We start from the raw sequence: 17,059 nt of genomic DNA on the forward strand, positions 1-17,059 counted from the left end.
GCAGTGCCCTCTGACCCTGCCTCGGACCGTTTCTGACTCTAATTTCTCTTGACTCCTCTGCACTTTGATGCGAGCCCCCTCGACGCGGGGAGCGCGCGGGCGCTGCCGCCTGAACCCTGTCCTCTGGGTGGGCTGGGGATGCTCCTGTGATCTGCCCGTCCCCTCTGCCGAGCAGCCCCAGGAGCTCTTTCTGCTGAGAAATAAAATAGCCAAAAAAACAAAGTCAAAAGTCTTGCAAGCGGACCACCCACGTGAGGGCTTTTTTTTTTTTTCCCTTTCCCCTTGTATTTTTTCCCTTTTTCCCTTCTTTTCCCCCTTCTCCTCCCCTCTCCCCAAGCTTTGCCTTGACACACAAAAGGGTTTTTCTCTTCCTTTTCATTTCCCGGCGGCCCTAAGCTGGGGGAAGCGATGCGAGAGCGGGGCGGCAGCAGGACGTGTGCCGCTTGCCCCCCACCTTCCCCAGCAGCTGGATAACCTCCCCGCTGGAGCCGGGGGCCTTCGCGGGCTCCGTCCCCATTCAGGGCTGCTCCCCCCTCCTCGGATATGCCAAGCCTTGTTTAGGGCCACTTTTATCACAGAGGGACACGGCCCCAGCCCGCGGCTTAGCAATGAAAAAAGCTTTTGAAAGCGAACGTCACCTCTCGCCAGCCTTGCACTGAGCCCATCCGTGCCAGCCCCGGGCTGCCGTTAAAAGCATCCCCTTCTCCAGCACCGGGTACGGGAGGGTGGTGCTTCTTCTTGAGGCTTTTCATCAAGAACAAGATGTGGCAGCTCCTGCCTGCAGGTCCTCGGGGACAGAGGCTGGTGGGGGATGTGGGGCTGCAGCAGGACACGGGCATCAGCCAGTGACGAGTGGCATTCGCGGGTGTCGGCGCTGGGACTGGCGCTGTTTAGAACTGGATGGGCTTTGTGGTACCTTCCAATCCAAACCATTCTGCGATCCCTGAGATGGGGCCTGGAGAGGGTGGAGAAGCTGGGAATTCAGGAACTGGGTATTTTGCCCCATGGCAGGCTTTGAGTTGAGAGCAGCCCATGGTTTCTTCTCTCCGTGGTGTCCTGCAGCTGCCTCCCTGCCTGGATGGGTGTCTCCTGACCTGATGTGCTGTCCTGTCCCTGCAAAGGCATTGTACGCTGTGGGAAGCCAGAGGGAAGCATGCGGTGGTGGCTCTCCGAGGCGGTTCCTCCTTCAGTGCTGTGTGGGAGGTGGGAAGATGAGGTCCAACAGGAGTGAATTCCTGCTTTTTGCCCCAAAAGGAAATCTTTTTGGAGGTTCCTTGGCCAAGTGCAAAGCTGTGGGCAGTCTGCTGGGGACTTCACTGTAGCTTGGACCAGCAGACCTGTGCGTGGATGCGAGTGGTGTTGCCGTTCTGTTCCTTGGAGCAGTGGAGAGGTTTGGATTATTCACACTGACCTCATCAAGGCAGAAGTTGCTCCTGGCTCATTAGCAGACGTGCAGTTCCTCCTCCCTTCACCCAGCTGAGCTGGTGGAGGAGCCAGTTACTTGTGAATGGCTGAACTGAGAGGGAAGAAGCTGTCTGAGTGCGTGAAAGGAACCCATGCAATTGCTTTTTGGGCTGGCAGGAGCAGAAGGCCGTGGAAGGAGGAAAACTGAAGGCTGTTTTGCGAGAGTGCTGTCCTAGAGGAGGGGTGGGGTCCTGCTATGCTGTGAATGCCCCGCATCTGAGAGCGTGACCACATCAACACTTCTCAGCCTTGGCTTTTAGCAGTATCGGATGATTTTCTCTGCCTCCTTGGCTCTCCATGTCCCACTCAAATGGGACCTCCCCTCTCTGGTGTCTGGTCTCCTGGGATGCTCGTGGGCAGCTCTGGTCTCCCCAGCTCATCCAGCCGTGCAGGTTTGGCTCTCCCCACCGCCCCTCCTAATTCATTCCTGCTCTTAATTGCATTTGCTGCTCCTCTTTGAACTTGCTCCAGTTTCACTATCTCTGGTAATGAGGTGCCTGGATAGAGAGGCGTCAATCCAATGTCCTGGCAGCTTGCTTCATCCATGGGCTCAGTGGTCCCTGCCCCACTTCTTATGTTTCATAGCATCATAGAATGGTTTGGGTTGGAAGGACCTCACAGCCCATCCAGTCCCACCCCTGCCAAGGGCAGGGACACCTCCCACTGGATCAGGGGCTCCAAGCCCCATCCAACCTGGCCGTGAACACCTCCAGGGATGGGGCAGCCACACCTGCTCTGGTCAACCTGGGCCGGGGCCTCCCCACCCTCACAGGAGAACATTTCTTCCTAAGATCTCATCTCAATCTCCCCTCTTTCAGCTGAAAGCCATTCCCCCTCATCCTGTCCCTGTACTTCCTGATCAAGAGCCCCTCCCCAGCTTTCCTGGAGCCCCTTTCAGTGCTGGAAGCTGCTCTAAGGTCTCCCCAGAGGCTTCTCCTCTCCAGCCTCAGCTCTCTCAGCCTGTTTGGTGGCATGCGGGAGAGTGAACACCACCAGACAACACCCTGCTCAGTCTTACCCTGCTCTCTGGGCAGCTCTTTGCAGATGTGATGAGCAGCAGCCAGCGCTGTGTTGGTTTTCCAGGTGTTGAGCCCATCTACCGAGTTCCCAGGAATGACTGTGTTTCCTGCCTCTCCATGAGCCTGCAGAAGGCGAGGAGACTGCATTTAATGAAAGCACAGAAGGAAAAGCAAGGCTGCGGTGGATACTTGCCCCGTCAGTCTCATACGTTTGCTGTTTATTGTTCGGCTGCAAGCCCTGCAATCCATTTTTGATGAAATAATGTTCATAATCCAATCTAATGCTTTTTGGCAGTGGGATTCAGTGAGACCAGATCTATATTACCCTGAGTGTTTCTTTAAACCCTTTGTCTTGTGCTTCTGTTTTTGGATGCAATTAGACTTAACCTGGCAGGAATTATTGGATGTAAACCAGTGCTGCCTCTGCGATGTGGGCTTTGTCCCTGCACCTTTCTACTTGGGCTTCGTCTCTGGGCCTGTCTACATCAGCATTTCCCTATAGTTTGGGCTTCAGCGTGTAGAAGGTCACCTAGATCTGCTGTAATCATTCTTCCTGCTTTTATTTTTGGGACACGTTGCCATACTTGCTTTTCTGGCTGTGCTTCTCCAGCTTCCAGAGTAGCTGCTGTTGGTGTGGGAAGCCTTTAGTCCATGCCAGCAGGTCTGTGGATCCGCTTCAGCTCCTCCCTAGAGCTCTTGGTGTTTAATCATTTCCTCCCTTGGTTCCTTCTGCCCTGCTGGGTGCCCGTCTGGATGGGTGCCGTGCCGGGGATGCGGGCGCAGCCCCCCGGGGCGCCTTGTCAGCCTGCCAGGTTCTTTGCTGATTGCATTTGAATGTGGCCACTTTCATGTGCTCCTCATCTTCCGCCCCAACAAGTTGTTTGGTGAAGATGAGTTGAAAGCAAAAGTGCTGTTTGATGCCATAATGAGAGCTGTGAACTTCTCTGCTGATAAAAAAACCAATTAACTGGCTTCCTCATTCTTCACCCAAATGGGCCAGCACTGTGCCGCATCCTCGTCTCATCAGCTTGCGACATACCTGCGGCGTCGCAGAAAGCCTGGGCGAAGCCAAGCTGTCCTGGTGGCGTATCTGCCTGGTTTTGGGGCCTGGCTTTCCTCCTCCGTCCCTGGGAGGTGGTGGCAGAGGATGGACGGGTGGCTGAGCCCCTCTCCCCGACAGGAGATGCTGCGTGGGAGCCGACAGGCTTGTGCCAGAGACAAACGGGTCTCTAACGGAGTCCCACTCCCAACTTCAAAGCCTGGGCGCTGGACATGTCAAACCCAAATAATGGCCCTTAGACAACACGCGGTTCCTTGTCTTGGAGGCTTGTCTGAAGACCGTGACCACAGTAAATGCGATTTTGTTGAGCCCTGTCCCTTAAGCCTCTGCCTCTTTTCTCTTCTCCTCCTCCCTCCTGACCTTTTCAGCTCAGCGCTGTCCCTGGGCAGCCCCTGGCAGCTGATCTCATAGCTCAGCCTTTCACGGCTCTAACAGGGATGAAAAGCCCCGTCAGAAAGGGCCAGTGTCCTGCACCCAGCCAGGAGGTAAAGACCCCGCGCTTTGATCTGCTCCTGGGCTGGGAGAGGAGAGAGGGGGGGCCCTGCCTGCCACAAAGACCCTGGCCAGGGGGACGGTGCCCGCTTAACTCCATGACTGCTGGGCAGCCGGCCGCTGCCCGTGCCCGCTGGGAAGCTGCCCACCGCTCCTGCCCAGCCAGGGGCTCTTCCAGCTGTGGGGAACTGGGCACTGGGCTGTGTCTGCCCAGGGATTTGGGCTACCTGCATCCTGGGATGCTCTTCCCTAGGAGAAATGGTATCCAGGAGCATCTCTTTAATATTGACGTGACTTGTTAGTGGAAAAGGAAATGCGTTCAACTCCTCAGTGCTCCTGAAAAAGGAGGTGACAGGCAGAGGTGACCACTGCCTGTGATGGCAGCATGGAGTTGCCACTGACACTCACTCATCGCCAGCCCGATCCTGCTCCGCACACCTGAAACGTGCTGCTCCCTTTGCAGCCGTGGTGGTGGGCAGCAGTAACAGCATTTTGTGGCTGTGCCTCCATCCTCTTCCTCTCCCTCCCCATCCAGCCCCATCTCCCTGGCTCATCTGCAGCAGCAGAGCAGGGGGAACCCAGGGAATCCTCTGGAGCTGCTGTTGCATGGACAGTGATGGTCACCTCCAAGAGTTTCCTCCACAAGACTGGAAGGGATTAAAACTTGTCTCCTTTTGGATGAAACCTCCTGTAAGCGGAGGAAAGACAGAAAGACAGAGGAAGCCTTCAGCTTGAAAAGAATCCCAGCAAACAGGAGCAGCTGGGAAGGGTGTGCAGTGGATAAGTGCAGGCAGCTGCTTCCTTGGTGTGTGCTTTTAAATACCGACTTCATCAGGACCCTTTCCCCAGGCTTTTCCCTTCTACTGGGAAGAGGCTTGCAGGCATCCCCGCAACTCCAGCCTGACATGAGAGGCTGTGTGCTGGAGCTTCTGCTGCAAGCTGGGACACTGAGTGATCACCCAGGACGTGTGTAGGTGGCTGTGGGTGCTGGAGTGGGCGCCTGGGGACTGGGATGGGCCATCGTGGATGCTGGGGTGTGTGACGATGGGCGCTGGCTGTCGGATCGTGCTGGGAGCTCCAAGAAATGATGCCATGCTTGGACCATGAGGCATGCAGGGTGCGAGCAGGTTTGGCATTAATGACTTGGCCTTTTCCATCCCAGATTTCCCAGCCAGGCTGGTTGTTCTGGGCAGGGCTGCCCAGGTTGTCTGTGGCACCTTTAAAACCTCGCCTTTCCAGGGAGGGTTGGTTTTATTCTCCATTTGAAGTCTCTCTGCCTTAGGAATGATGGTTTTGCTGCTGCTGCTGTGTAATGACTGTGCTCTTTGATCCCGGCTGGCAGCGCAGAGCGGATGTTAACACAGCTGAGAGCTGGGTAACAAAGCTGGTGAAGGGCCTGGAGAACAAGTTTTATGAGGAGTAGCTGAGGGACCTGGCATTGTTTAGCCTAGAGAAGAGCAGGCATAGGGGAAACCTTATCACTGTCTGCAACTGCCTGAAAGGAGGCTACGGAGAGGTGGGTCTCTTCTCCCAAGTGACAGGCGATAGGATGACAGGGAATGGCCTCAAGCTGCTCCAGGGGAGGTTCAGACTGGATATTAAGAAAAACTTCTTCACTGAAAGGGTTCTCGGATACGGGCAGAGGTTGCCCAGGGAGGTGGTTGAGTCACCTCCCCTGGAGGGGTTTAAAAGACAGGCAGATGAGGTGCTTAGGGGTATGGCTTAGTAGTGGATAGGTACCGGTTGGACTTGATGATCTCAAAGGTCTTTTCAAACCTAGGTATTCTGTGAATCTATGATATTTGCAACCCTAGCCCAACATCCCTAGCTGCACCAACATCATCTTCCCACTGCCAGCTGGTTCCTGGTGTGTGTGCACACTTTACCTGGAATTGCAGTGGGCTTTTCTCCTGGCTGTCCCACAGCTCACCTGGAGCTCCTGTCCTTCCCTGCTGCTCTCGGCTCTTCACCTCTCCCAGATTTCCACATGAACCACCCTCTCTGCTCCTCAATCACTTTAGGTTTTCCCGGACCCGTCTCCATCCTCACACCGCAGCAGTGATGGTGTAGCCAGAGCTCAGCCCACCCTGCGTGCTCGGCCACGGCAGCACCGGCTCCGCATCCGCATCCCTGCATCCTCCCTGCAGCGTATCCTGGGCAGGGAGGAGCTGGTGTTGGCATCGGCCTTGAGTCCCCTGGGAGACCTTCTCCATCCCCTTCTCCACAGATTCCTCAGGCGGTCGCAGATGTTTTCCTACCTAACCGGAGAGATTTACACCCTGTTAAAATGCAATAAGCGCTTTCCTCCTCTCCCGCTCCCAGCGGGGCCCGCAAATGACTCTGGCAGAGCATCAGGTGGGGAATTCCATGGCATTTGTTCCTGACCTGTAACCGACTGTGTAAACAACCTTCCTCTTCCACCGACACTCGCTTTTTTGGGTAGATGCAAAGATCAAGGCTTTATTTGGTGCCCCAGACCTGCCATGCTGCACCCAAAGCGGAGCTGCGCGTGTTCCTGGGATGCAGGGAGCCTGGGGGCTTTTCTATGTGGACATCTCAGCTGCTTTGGTGCAAAAGGGCTTGCAAGTGAGTGAGCGAGCAGGGCTCTGACAAAGAAGAAGGTCTTTTGCCCATGATGAGGTCACCTGCAATGTAGCTGTGACTGTTAATTATGAGGCTAATTAGGGCTGGTTATAATTTTCCCATCAGAAAGCTGTTTTAATGGGAAATTAGGTTTTCAGTTAAGCATTACTGTCCTTTTCCGTGCGGCACTTCAGGGTCTGCCTGTTGCTCTCCCTTCGCCCCAGGAAAGTGCCCTGGGCAATCCCAAACCCACAGGCGAGGATGAGTTATGGGATTGTGGTGTCCTCCCTTCTGACCCAGCTGGCGCTGCTGGACCTGTGCTTTACTGCTGCTCTTTATAGGGAATGGGGCTAATTTAATTTATCTTTTGGAGGGCTGGCCGTGCCCAAGAGGAGGTGAACTCAAGCCCAGCCAGATCTGGAGGTGACCTCCATCCCTGCCAGGCCCAACACAATCATTTCATTCGTGTTTCCAGAAACGCATTTGAACCTGATGATTTCCACATTGCAGTGTTTGCTGGAGATGCAAAGAAGATGGAAAGGAGTTTGCTGGAGATGCAACAAGTGCAGGCTGGAATGTCTGGGTTCCCCAGGACATGCGGAGAGTGGCCTGTCCTCTGTGGTCACCCTAGTTGTGCCCTGCTTGCTGTGAGGATGGAGGCAAAGCCCCAGGCTGCTCCGCTGTGCCTTGGACTGGAGCAGCACACCAGGCTCTCCCTTTGTTGGTGGAGTTAGTACAGTTCTACAGCAACACAAAATGATTCCTATGGCCAGTCCAGCCTGGATCAGCTCTGCTAGGTCATCTCCTCACACCTTGCTTGGAGACCCACCAGCACTGGCTGTACCTGCTGTCTCCCCCATAATGGAAGAACTGGGACTGAGGTTTTTTCCAACCCAGACAATTCTGTGATTGTTATTTAGCCACGCAGTTTCAGGGCTGGGCATGTGGTGCTGCTGGGTCGTGGCATCCCTGTCCCTTGCAGCTGCATTTGGCTGCTCCAGGGCTTTCCAGAAGGCTGTAGACTGCAAAGAGTCAAAATCCCTCCAGAGAGCTGGACCCTTAGGACAGGTGAGCAGGCTGCTTGCCTCTTCTCTTCCCATGGCAGCCTGGGAGGCCGGAGCGGCTCTGCTGCCAGGAACAGGGGAGAAACCCCAGCCTTGCACCTCCTGCAGCCGTTCAGGGACGGGGCAGGGCTGGCCTGGCTTGCAGACGCGTTTCGGGGGCTTCGGGGCCCCTTCCCGCTGCAGCTGCCTCCGGGCTGGAAGGCTGCGGCCGGCCGGGCTGGCAGGGTGACAGCGTGGGGCTCAAACCTGACCAGCAACTGCGCCCGAGCCAATAGAAGGGGTAGTGTGGGCTGCACTCCCTCCAGTGTGGCCTGAGAAGGAGATAATAACAATAACAATAATAATTGTAATAATAATAATAATGGTGATACAGTGAGCGCAGGCTGCGTGCAGCAGGACTACAAGCTCCTGCTGCCTCCCAGCTCGGCTGGAGAGGAGAAGGGACTGCAGCCACGCTGTGCGCCAGGGTGTTGTGTGCAGGGTGCAAGTGGGTGCCTCTGCTCCTGGACCTGGAAGCAGCTCTGGGGGTCCCCTTGGATACCGGGATCAGGGAGGAAGGAGCCCAGTGCGTGTGATGGTGCTGAGCACCAGTGCAGCACCTTTGCTGATGCAAAACCTGTACTGGTGCAAGACTCGTGCCTGGTACTGAGGGTGCATAAAACAACTTGGAAAACTCAGAGGAGAGGGAAGGTGGCAGGAGCTGGGTTGTTATTTTAAATGGAGCCAGCTGGCAGTGTCAGAGCCCAGTGGAGATGTGGGAGGCACATCATCAGGGGTGCCCATCGGGTCATTCCCTGTGCCAAGAGGGGTTTTCAGCCTGGCGTGTGTGTCCTGCTGAGCCGTGGCTGCTCCGCACCAGCTGCCCCTTTGCGGGGTCCAGCGGAGCCTTCCCACCGCTCTGGCTGCTCCAAGGGGATGCACAGCCCTGGCAGCCAGTGGGGCGGGTGGGATGCTGCTGCCTACGCCCAAAGCTGCGTGATGGAAATGTGGATTGTGGACGGGTCTGGGGCCGAGGGGGGGATCGGGGGGCTGGCTGCACCGGCGCTGCGCCTGGCTGGGGCGGGAGCAGGGCTGGGGTGCACAGCTGGAAGAGTAATTAAGAATAATAAAAGGAAAGAGACTTGGATTCGCTACAGTCTCAGCACATTAATTGTGCTTTGGGGCCCAAATCGTAACAGAGTCCTGCTAGAGGGAATCCAGAGGAGAAACTGAACGTCTCGCTCTGTCCAAGGCTGACCGTTTAAGAGACCCTTGCCTTCATCTGCTGCCAGGAATTCCTTCCAGAGTCTCCCTTCTGCCAAACCCCAAGTTCTCATTTGAAATATTTTTAGCGGGGGGGGGGGTGGAAGGAAAGCTCCGGTGACGCTCAGAGTGCTGGCAGTGGGTGTGACGCACTGGGGACAGCCCACAGCACCACTGGAGGCTCACGGAGGTGGCTGTCCCAGCTGGCTGGTGTCTGTCACCGTGCTGGGACATGGTGTTCCACTGGTCTCATGCCCGAGGAGCGGGGTGAGTAGTGTCAGCACACGGAGGTCCTGCCTGTGCTTCCATGCAGGCTGAACATCTCCTCTAAATTGACAAGCAATTACATGGTTAATAGTATCAGTGTTAAATCCTCATCACTCAGCAGCCTGGGGCTTAATGCTTCATTAGGGCAAAGGCATCTAATAGCTCCCCGGGCTTGGAGCTGCCTCTTCTTTAAGCCCATCATCAGTCCAGAGGCTGCTTGTGTTGTCCCAGTCCTACAGCCAAGGTGTACATCACTCTGAAATGGAAGGGGGACAGGAAAACGCTCCTGTACGCTCGGTGCTGCTGGGGGTGGCCGGATCGAGCCTTGCCGATGCGCCCGAGCCTTGTGTTCCCAATGTGGCGTGTGAAAAGCATGACGGACGTTTGAGAGCTGCCATTTCCTATTCCCCGTGGTATTCCCAGCTCCCTGCTGGGCTCTGTTCATTGTTTATAGCTCTGCCTGGTGCCAGTGCCCTGCGCCATGGTGTGCTGGTGTATTTGACATTCCTCCCTGTGTTCCCGTGCGTTTGCCAACGTTGGATTTCATCGATGAGTGGAGGTGCCTCCACTGCTCCTGCGGCAGTGAGCGTCACAGCGGCTTTGGGCTTTCTCCTCGCTGCTTGCTGGGTGCCTCCTGGATCTGAGGAGCAGCGCCTGATCCTGTGGCCTTCTATTGTGAATCTTCCACCATGACAACAAGAACCAGTGTGAGGATCAGCTCTGCAGCTCTGGGAAGCGCAACGGAGGAGCCTGCAGCGCCCCTGTCAGCAGGGACCCCCCCAGCTGCAGACCCCCACCTGCCTCTGGACCTGCTTCTTGGAAATACATCCATCTGTCCTGGGTGTTTGTATAAAACTCGCCACAGGTTGGACTCTTTCAGCCGTTTGGATGGGATTTTGGCCTTTGGAAGCCCTGCCGGCTGTGTGGAGCATCGTGCTTTGCTTTGGCCCATTTTGGATCTCTATAGAGTGTGGCAGCCCTTGCCCTTGTTTCGAGAGGCTACATCAGAGACGATCGCTGTGGATTTGGGAAACCTTTTACCCTTTTTGCTACCTCTTGTTGTGTTTTCTCAAGGAGCTGCTTTGTTTTTTTTCCATGCAGTTCCCTTTCAAAGCTACTTTCTCATCGTCATGATCAGAAGGAGAAGAGGCTTCTGGAGCAGAGCCCTGTGTGTGGTGTGGGAAGAGGGATGCTCGGCTGCATCCCCCGTCCATCCCTGTGACTCTGGCTGCTGTTCCTGCTTGGACCTTTAGTATTTCTGCTGTACTGGAATGCAACATCTCTGTGGTTATTTTGGAGGAGCTGCTGTCTTGCATTATTGCTCTGCTTTTGCAGGATCTCCTACTGGCCACCACTTGAGCCATGCTGACTCCATACATCGTTTTGATATAATTAGGTGATTTCTTTATCAACAAGACCTTTGGAGGCCTCGCTGAGGCTGGGTTTTCAGCCTGCTCTGTTTTCACCTGCCTGCTGTGTTGCAGAGTGAATGGGTGAAGGCTCTTTGAGATGGCATTGTGCTGGGAAACTCTTCATAGAACTGCTCTGGACTGTGACCTGGGACGTTATCAGCATGTTTCATCCCCAAAGCAGCACCTCTGGCCTGGGCGATCTGGGCTGCTGGACTTAGCTCCCTGAGATACTTTTATGGGTTTTTTGTTCAAGCTCCTGACTCCAGTTCGTGTTGGGAAGAGCTTGTGCAGGCTGTAGGAGAGTGGTTTTCCTGTCTCCCAGGCATTTGCATCAGGATTTGTGCTGACAGGGCTCCTGTCAAAGCGCCTGCCAGCGGATCCCAGCTGCGAGGACGTACGGCTCCGTCCAGGGCGCTGCTGGCAGGCGGAATCGCGCTGCGGGAGAGGCGATAGCTCAGCAAGCAGCCCAGCGCCTTCCTGATTTGTAAAACACTTGCTGGCGTTGCACACGAGAGCCGTAATTGCACAGAGGCATTTGGATGGAGCTTACAGACTTGGAGCCTGCATCCCGGCATGATCCAGCTCACTTTCCGGCTCAGCCCAGCATCTAGTTGTCCCCGAGCACCCCGAGGTTCTGCTGTGGGAGGGGAGGGCAGAGGAAGGACCGTGCTCCATAAGCCAGGTTCTTCCCATCACCTCGCCGACATGTCTGGTGGGTTCATCCCCACCAGCCCTGTGTCTCCTGCCCACCTGAATCCAGACTTCTGCAAAGTAGAGGCAGGAATTGGGCTGTGCAGGCAACCTGAAACCCCGAGGCTGAGTTTTGGCGTTGGGGCTCGGTGTAGGTGTTGGCTGTGCTGTGCTGGCCAACTCCTGCTTCCTTCACTCCCTTCTCCCTGTAAAACAATCCCTGGAGCTCCCCGGTTCTCCATTGCATTGCCGTTCCTAAGCCCCACTCCTGCCCTGTGCCTTCCCCATGCTCCTCCTGGGTTTTGGTGCTTCTCTGGGTGAATAAGTCCATGTGTCTGCAGCTGATGGAGCTCTGGGATGATTTACTGGGGTGGATGGAATCACACTTGTGAGCGGCCCCTGGGCACTGGGGAGAGCACCCTCTGGGCCACTACAAGGGCCACTACAATGGGTCAGAACCCATTTTTTGAGTATGTTTAGCAGAATCTAACATTTGGGTGCTTAATGCTGTAATCCCCTGGTTTGGGTTTTTCCCTCTCGTGTCCCCAAGCTGTCCCCGCCGTGGCAGAGGGACGGTGGCTGTGTGGGTGGGGATCCCTTCCTGCACAGTGGCAGCAGGAGATGCGTGGCTCCCACAGGACTGAAAGGCTTAAAAACCTGTGCCGGCTAAAGCAGAAAGTTAATGTGGATTTAAGTGACTTCTGCCCTGCAATTAAAGCCACTCAACCCCACTGGGGCTCTGAGTTTACATTCTTCACTGAGGCACAGTGTGTAATTATAGATGTATAATTTAAACTGTGCATATGCATGTGTTCCTATTACGCACCAAGGAGCAAAGGAAATTATCCAGGAATTAAAGGGGGTGGAGGGTGTGGGCGCAGAGAATGGCTCGCTTGTGTGGATGTGGCAGCGAGGGAAAGTGGAGGGATCACATCCTCACCACTCCAAACGTCTTTGGAAGGTGGAGAAAATGAGAACATGGTGTATTCAACACTTGGGGTGGGCTCTGGAGTTGGGGCATGGAGCAGTGGCTGCAGCCCGGGGTCAGGAGCGAGCCCCTGCGCTGGGAGGTGCTGAGCTCCTTCCTGGTTCCTCATGGTGCCAGGGACAGCAGGGACCTGCCTGGTGGTGCCCGGGGAGAGCTGGGACCTGCCCAGCTGTGCCCTGCTCGGACCAGCGATGCTTTCCAGCTCCCACGAACCCTGTCTAACGTTCCCCCTCTTTTCTTGCAGCCACTTCCAATGGAACGCTGGATGGCCTGGAGAACCGGGAGGGAGGTGTCTGCCAGACACGATCTATGAAAATCGTCATGAAAGTGGGGCAGGGTGAGTCTTTCTGCACCCTGGCATCTCCCACCGCTGGGATGCCTGAGCCAGGGCTGTGGTGAGGGGGTCTGGATTCTGGGAAAAATGAGCAACCCAGAAGCCTACTGAAATTCTTCTGAAATTCCAGCAGAATTTCATTTTGGGGGGATTATTTTTGCCTCTCTTTTCCTTTTGCCAACACTTGCACATGTTTGGTGAGCAGGGATTAAAGTGGAGTGACTGTCCTGCTACTTTGGGGTTGGTGTCCCAGTGGGAAGTGAGCTCCGAGCGGGATCCATGGGCCGTGCAAGTGCATCAGTGGGGGATGCAGATTTCCCTGTGGCTGCTTCTCATTAACGTGTTTTCACTTTGGGGCCAATATTTATAATAAACAGAAGAAGTCGTGGTGCAGCCTTGTCAGGTTCCTTCCCTTCCCCTCCCTCCCGCTGCCCGTGCACAAAACTTGCCCCAACCCACGCAAGGGAGCTGAGAAAACTTAAAAGCAGGGGGGAATTAGAGCGGGGGAGCTGCTTTTCACAAGCCCTGAAGCAGCTCAGCCTTGTTCTGTGGCTCTTGGCTGCTCCCATTGCTCCCGCATCCCCCTTGCCGTGGGGGTAGCCAGCTGGGATTTGGGAGCAGTTGTTCTTTAGGCAAAGGAATGTGCTGTTGCCACCCAGGTTGGATTGGGGTCTCTCATCTCTCCCTCCCCAGATCCAAACGCGGTGATCCCGGAACAGCTGACGACGAGTCGGCCGAGCAAGGAGTCCGACAACACCATGAAAATCGTCACGCAGAGCCCGCGCAGCAAAGTCCCGGCCGTGGAGGAGCCCGGCAAGCCGGGTGGGTTTTGCTGAGGACACCCCAGGAGAGGGATGGGGCTGGAGGCGTGCAGAGCAGCTCTGAGTGGGCTTGTTGCATGGATCCCAGGGATCCCAGGTGCTCTGGAGCCAATCTCTGCCATCCCCGCCGCTTGCAGCATCTCCCCAGCCCTGCGCGTTCTGGCCAAGGCCGCCTGGGGCTCAGGGCAGACTTAGTGTGCAGCAGCTCGGGTTTGTTTTCCCGGCTGTGGTGTGTCCTGGCAGGAGCTTTGCAGGAAGTGCTGTTTCAGCACCCTCCTTCCTCCTCCTCCCCCTCCTCCTCCTCCTTGCTGCCCAGCTGTTCTGTGCAACACATCTGAGGGGGCCTGGAGGAGGTGAAGTCCTTGGGTTTTTGAGCCGAGCCAGTGTGAAAGCCCTTTGAAGGTGGTTTCCTGAGTTCCTGACCCTGCTGAGAGAAAAGTGAAATCAGATGAACTGGGGAAGAGTTGCTCTTTTCTTCTCGTCTGGTGTGGCCAGCCAAGCGCTCTCCCCTCGGGGGTCAGGGGCTGCCCCAGCCCGGGGGTCAGAGGGGATTGGGGGTCAGAAATTGGATAGCATGGGGTCCAGGTATCAGAACCCACGTTCACCCAAGCATCCAGGTCTCTTCTCATAGGGTCCAGACTGGTTGTCACCTGGACACAAACAGCGCTCTGCCCCATGGGCTGGGAGGTGGGAATGGGGAGCAGCGATGCGGGCTGCGGGAAAGGGTATGTGGTCCCCTCCTGAGGAGGCCATGGAGATGATCTGAGGGCTGGAGCACCTCCTGTACAAGGACAGGCTGAGAGAGATGAGGTTATTCTGCCTGAAGAAGAGAAGAGAACATTCCAGGGAGACCTTAGAGCACCTTCCAGTACTGAAAGGGGCTCCAGCAAAGCTGGAGAGGAGCTTTTGACCAGGGAGTGCAGGAATAGGATGAGGGGGAATGATCTTCTTGATCAGGGAGTGCAGGAATAGGATGAGGGTTTCAGCTTAAAGAAGGGATACTGAGATGAGATCTTAGGAAGAAATGTTTTGCTGTGAGGGTGGGGAGGCCCTGGCCCAGGTTGCCCAGAGCAGTGGTGGCTGCCTCATCCCTGGAGGGATTCCAGGCCAGGTTGGATGGGCCTTGGGCAGCTGGATCTAGTGGGAGCTGTCCCTGCCTGTGGCAGAGGGTGGAACTGGATTTGTTTTGAGGTCCCTTCCATCCCAAACCATTCCCTGATTCCATGGTCCGTGCAGGGATGGGTGCAGATCCAGCGGTGTGGAGCGCCTCGCAGAGGTGGGGTGCAGGCTGCCTGCCGGGCTCTGACCCCTCTCACCTTGCTTTGCAGGCTCTGTCAACCAGGATGGCCAGGAGACCCAAGGTCCCAGCGATGGCTTCTTGAGCTCCAAGGTAGCTGTCTTTGCGGCGATTGGCGCCGGCTGCGTCATCTTCATCCTCATCATCATCTTCCTCGTTGTCCTCCTGATCAAGATCCGCAAGCGGCACCGGAAGCATACGCAGCAGCGAGCCGCAGCCTTGTCCCTCAGCACCTTGGCCAGCCCGAAATGCAGCGGGAACGCGGGCTCCGAGCCCAGCGACATCATCATCCCCTTACGGACTACAGAGAACAACTACTGCCCGCACTATGAGAAGGTGAGCGGGGATTACGGGCACCCCGTCTACATTGTCCAGGAGATGCCCCCGCAGAGCCCAGCCAACATTTACTACAAGGTGTGAGGAGCAGCCTGGGAAAGCTGCCGACGCAGGAGCACAGGAACGCCACGCGCTGGGGGCAGCCGCCCCTGGGTCTCCCCACGAGCCGTCTGGCGCCAGGAGGGAGGAAGCGAAATGAACCCCACTGCACGGGCACAGGGAGCGCCAGGGTCCGGCGCTGGAGAGCGGATGGCTCGCTCGCGTGCTGATCTCTCCCCTTTGTATTTAGTTTTGTAGTTCTCAGCTTTTGTAATCCCGGACTCGAGGGTGAGCCTTCAGCATCCTCCTCTTCTTCTCCAGACTGCGGCCGGCCAGGAGCTGGGCGCCGTGCCTTTCTGTGTTCACTCGGACACCGCCGGCAAACCCGGAGACTCCACCTGCCCTTCTCGGTTTGGGAGTTCCCTGTGTCGTCCCTCCGTCCTCGCGCAGTGCCCGTGCGCCTGGCGCCGCAGCAGCTGCCGCGTGGGTCCCAGAGCCCAGAGCAACGCCGGGGCCGCGGCGAGGAGCCTCGCTCCGAGGGGGAGCACGCAGCCGCGGCGGGGAGGAGGAGGAGGATGCTTCGCCTCGGTGCCAAGATGCAGACAACTGTGCAGGGAGGAAGCTGGCAAACCCGATTTACTACTACTACTATTATTATTATTATAATTATTTTAATTTTTTTGTAACATTTTTATTTTTGTGAATTCCGGGTGGGACTCCAGATCTGCCGCTGCCTTCAGGCACACACTGTCACCTCCTTCCAGCACTCCGTCCTGCCGGCTGCGGGGCAGAGCCCGCTGCTCCCGCCGCTGCCCTTTTAAACTTTTGTGTTCGTAGCTGTTGACTCTTGTTTTAGTCTCTTTATAAAAAGAAAGAAAGAAAAAAAAAAAAACATCTATCTATCCCATGTCTGAAGCGTTCAGTGTGCGGGAGTCGGGGCACTCCTGCCCTGCACAGAGCCTGGCAGTTCTTCCCGACTCTCCGAGGGCTGCGGAGAAAAGTCTTTGCTGAGGGTTTCCATTGGGCCGGGGCTGAGCTCGCTGGGAGCGGCGAGGGGAGCGACAGGAGGGCAGGGGGTGGCTGCAGCCTCTGGTCCTGTCCCCAGCCAGTGATGCTGTGGGTGGCTGTCCTTCAGAAGGAAAAATGGAAAATGAACATTCCCAACACGCAGCCCATGCTGGGGGTACCAGGAGGAGCCAGCGCTCAGGGCTGGAAGCCCCCCAGGAGGCTGTAGCGCCAGGTGTGGCTTGGGAGCAGAACTGGAGGCTTCTCCACCTGCCTGGTTTAGTGGGACAATGTGCCTCCCCGTGGACAGGAGCATTGCCCGGCCCTGCCAGCCCCGGCAGGCTCGTGCTGCCCTTCCCGTGCCCATCTCCTGCCCCACACTGGAAGGGGTTGAGCCTTGGGCTCTTCTAGTGGGATCATCCCCAGCTTCCTCTTCCCAGCAGGACCCGCTGGCCCTGTGGCTGATGCCGGAGAGCACGGTGGGGCTGGCGGTGCCCGTGGCAGCACCCTGCCACACTCCTGTCCTCGGGCTGTCCCAGCCTGGGTGCCGGTGGCCGTTCCCTCCTCCCTCGCTTTCTTTTCCTTCCAGAAGTAGCTGCTTTTGCTCAGGGAGCAAGCGTGGGGCAGGCGGTGCTGCTCCCACTGCGCCGCTGGGCAGTGGCACAGTGCTGGCTGGCCTCTGCCCTCGCTGGTCCCCAGCGCCCCAAATCCCGCGTTAGGAAGTGCCCAAAGAGCGAGAGAGCTGCTCTGCACAAGTGCCTTGACGAGGAGCGGGCAGGAGGGGCAGAGCAGGGGCTGGAGGAACCCGGCGACTTGGACACAGCGCTGGGGTTCCAAGCATCCCTGTGTTGTGTGGGTTTAGTTTGGAAAGCAGGAGAAGAGAGGAGGATGCAGGGTGCCCCTGCTCTCCTCCTTGCGCTCGGCATCCTGATGTGAGGATGGCTTC

At 56.6% G+C, this 17,059-nt stretch overlaps 1 protein-coding gene across 1 annotated transcript in view; it reads left to right on the forward strand.

Annotated features, from left to right (window-relative positions):
- Positions 1 to 15,944, forward strand: part of EFNB1 (ephrin B1) — a 48,742-nt gene extending 32,798 nt beyond the window's left edge. Inside the window, exons 3-5 of the mRNA XM_069867724.1 lie at positions 12,526 to 12,618; positions 13,309 to 13,437; positions 14,765 to 15,944. Coding sequence (XP_069723825.1) covers positions 12,526 to 12,618; positions 13,309 to 13,437; positions 14,765 to 15,153 — 611 coding nt within the window. The 3' untranslated portion in view covers positions 15,154 to 15,944. The remainder of the gene's footprint in view (positions 1 to 12,525; positions 12,619 to 13,308; positions 13,438 to 14,764) is intronic.
- Positions 15,945 to 17,059: the final 1,115 nt, after the last annotated feature.

The sequence above is a fragment of the Phaenicophaeus curvirostris genome, chromosome 13 (assembly GCF_032191515.1).
Source record: "Phaenicophaeus curvirostris isolate KB17595 chromosome 13, BPBGC_Pcur_1.0, whole genome shotgun sequence".
Lineage (NCBI taxonomy): Eukaryota > Metazoa > Chordata > Aves > Cuculiformes > Cuculidae > Phaenicophaeus > Phaenicophaeus curvirostris.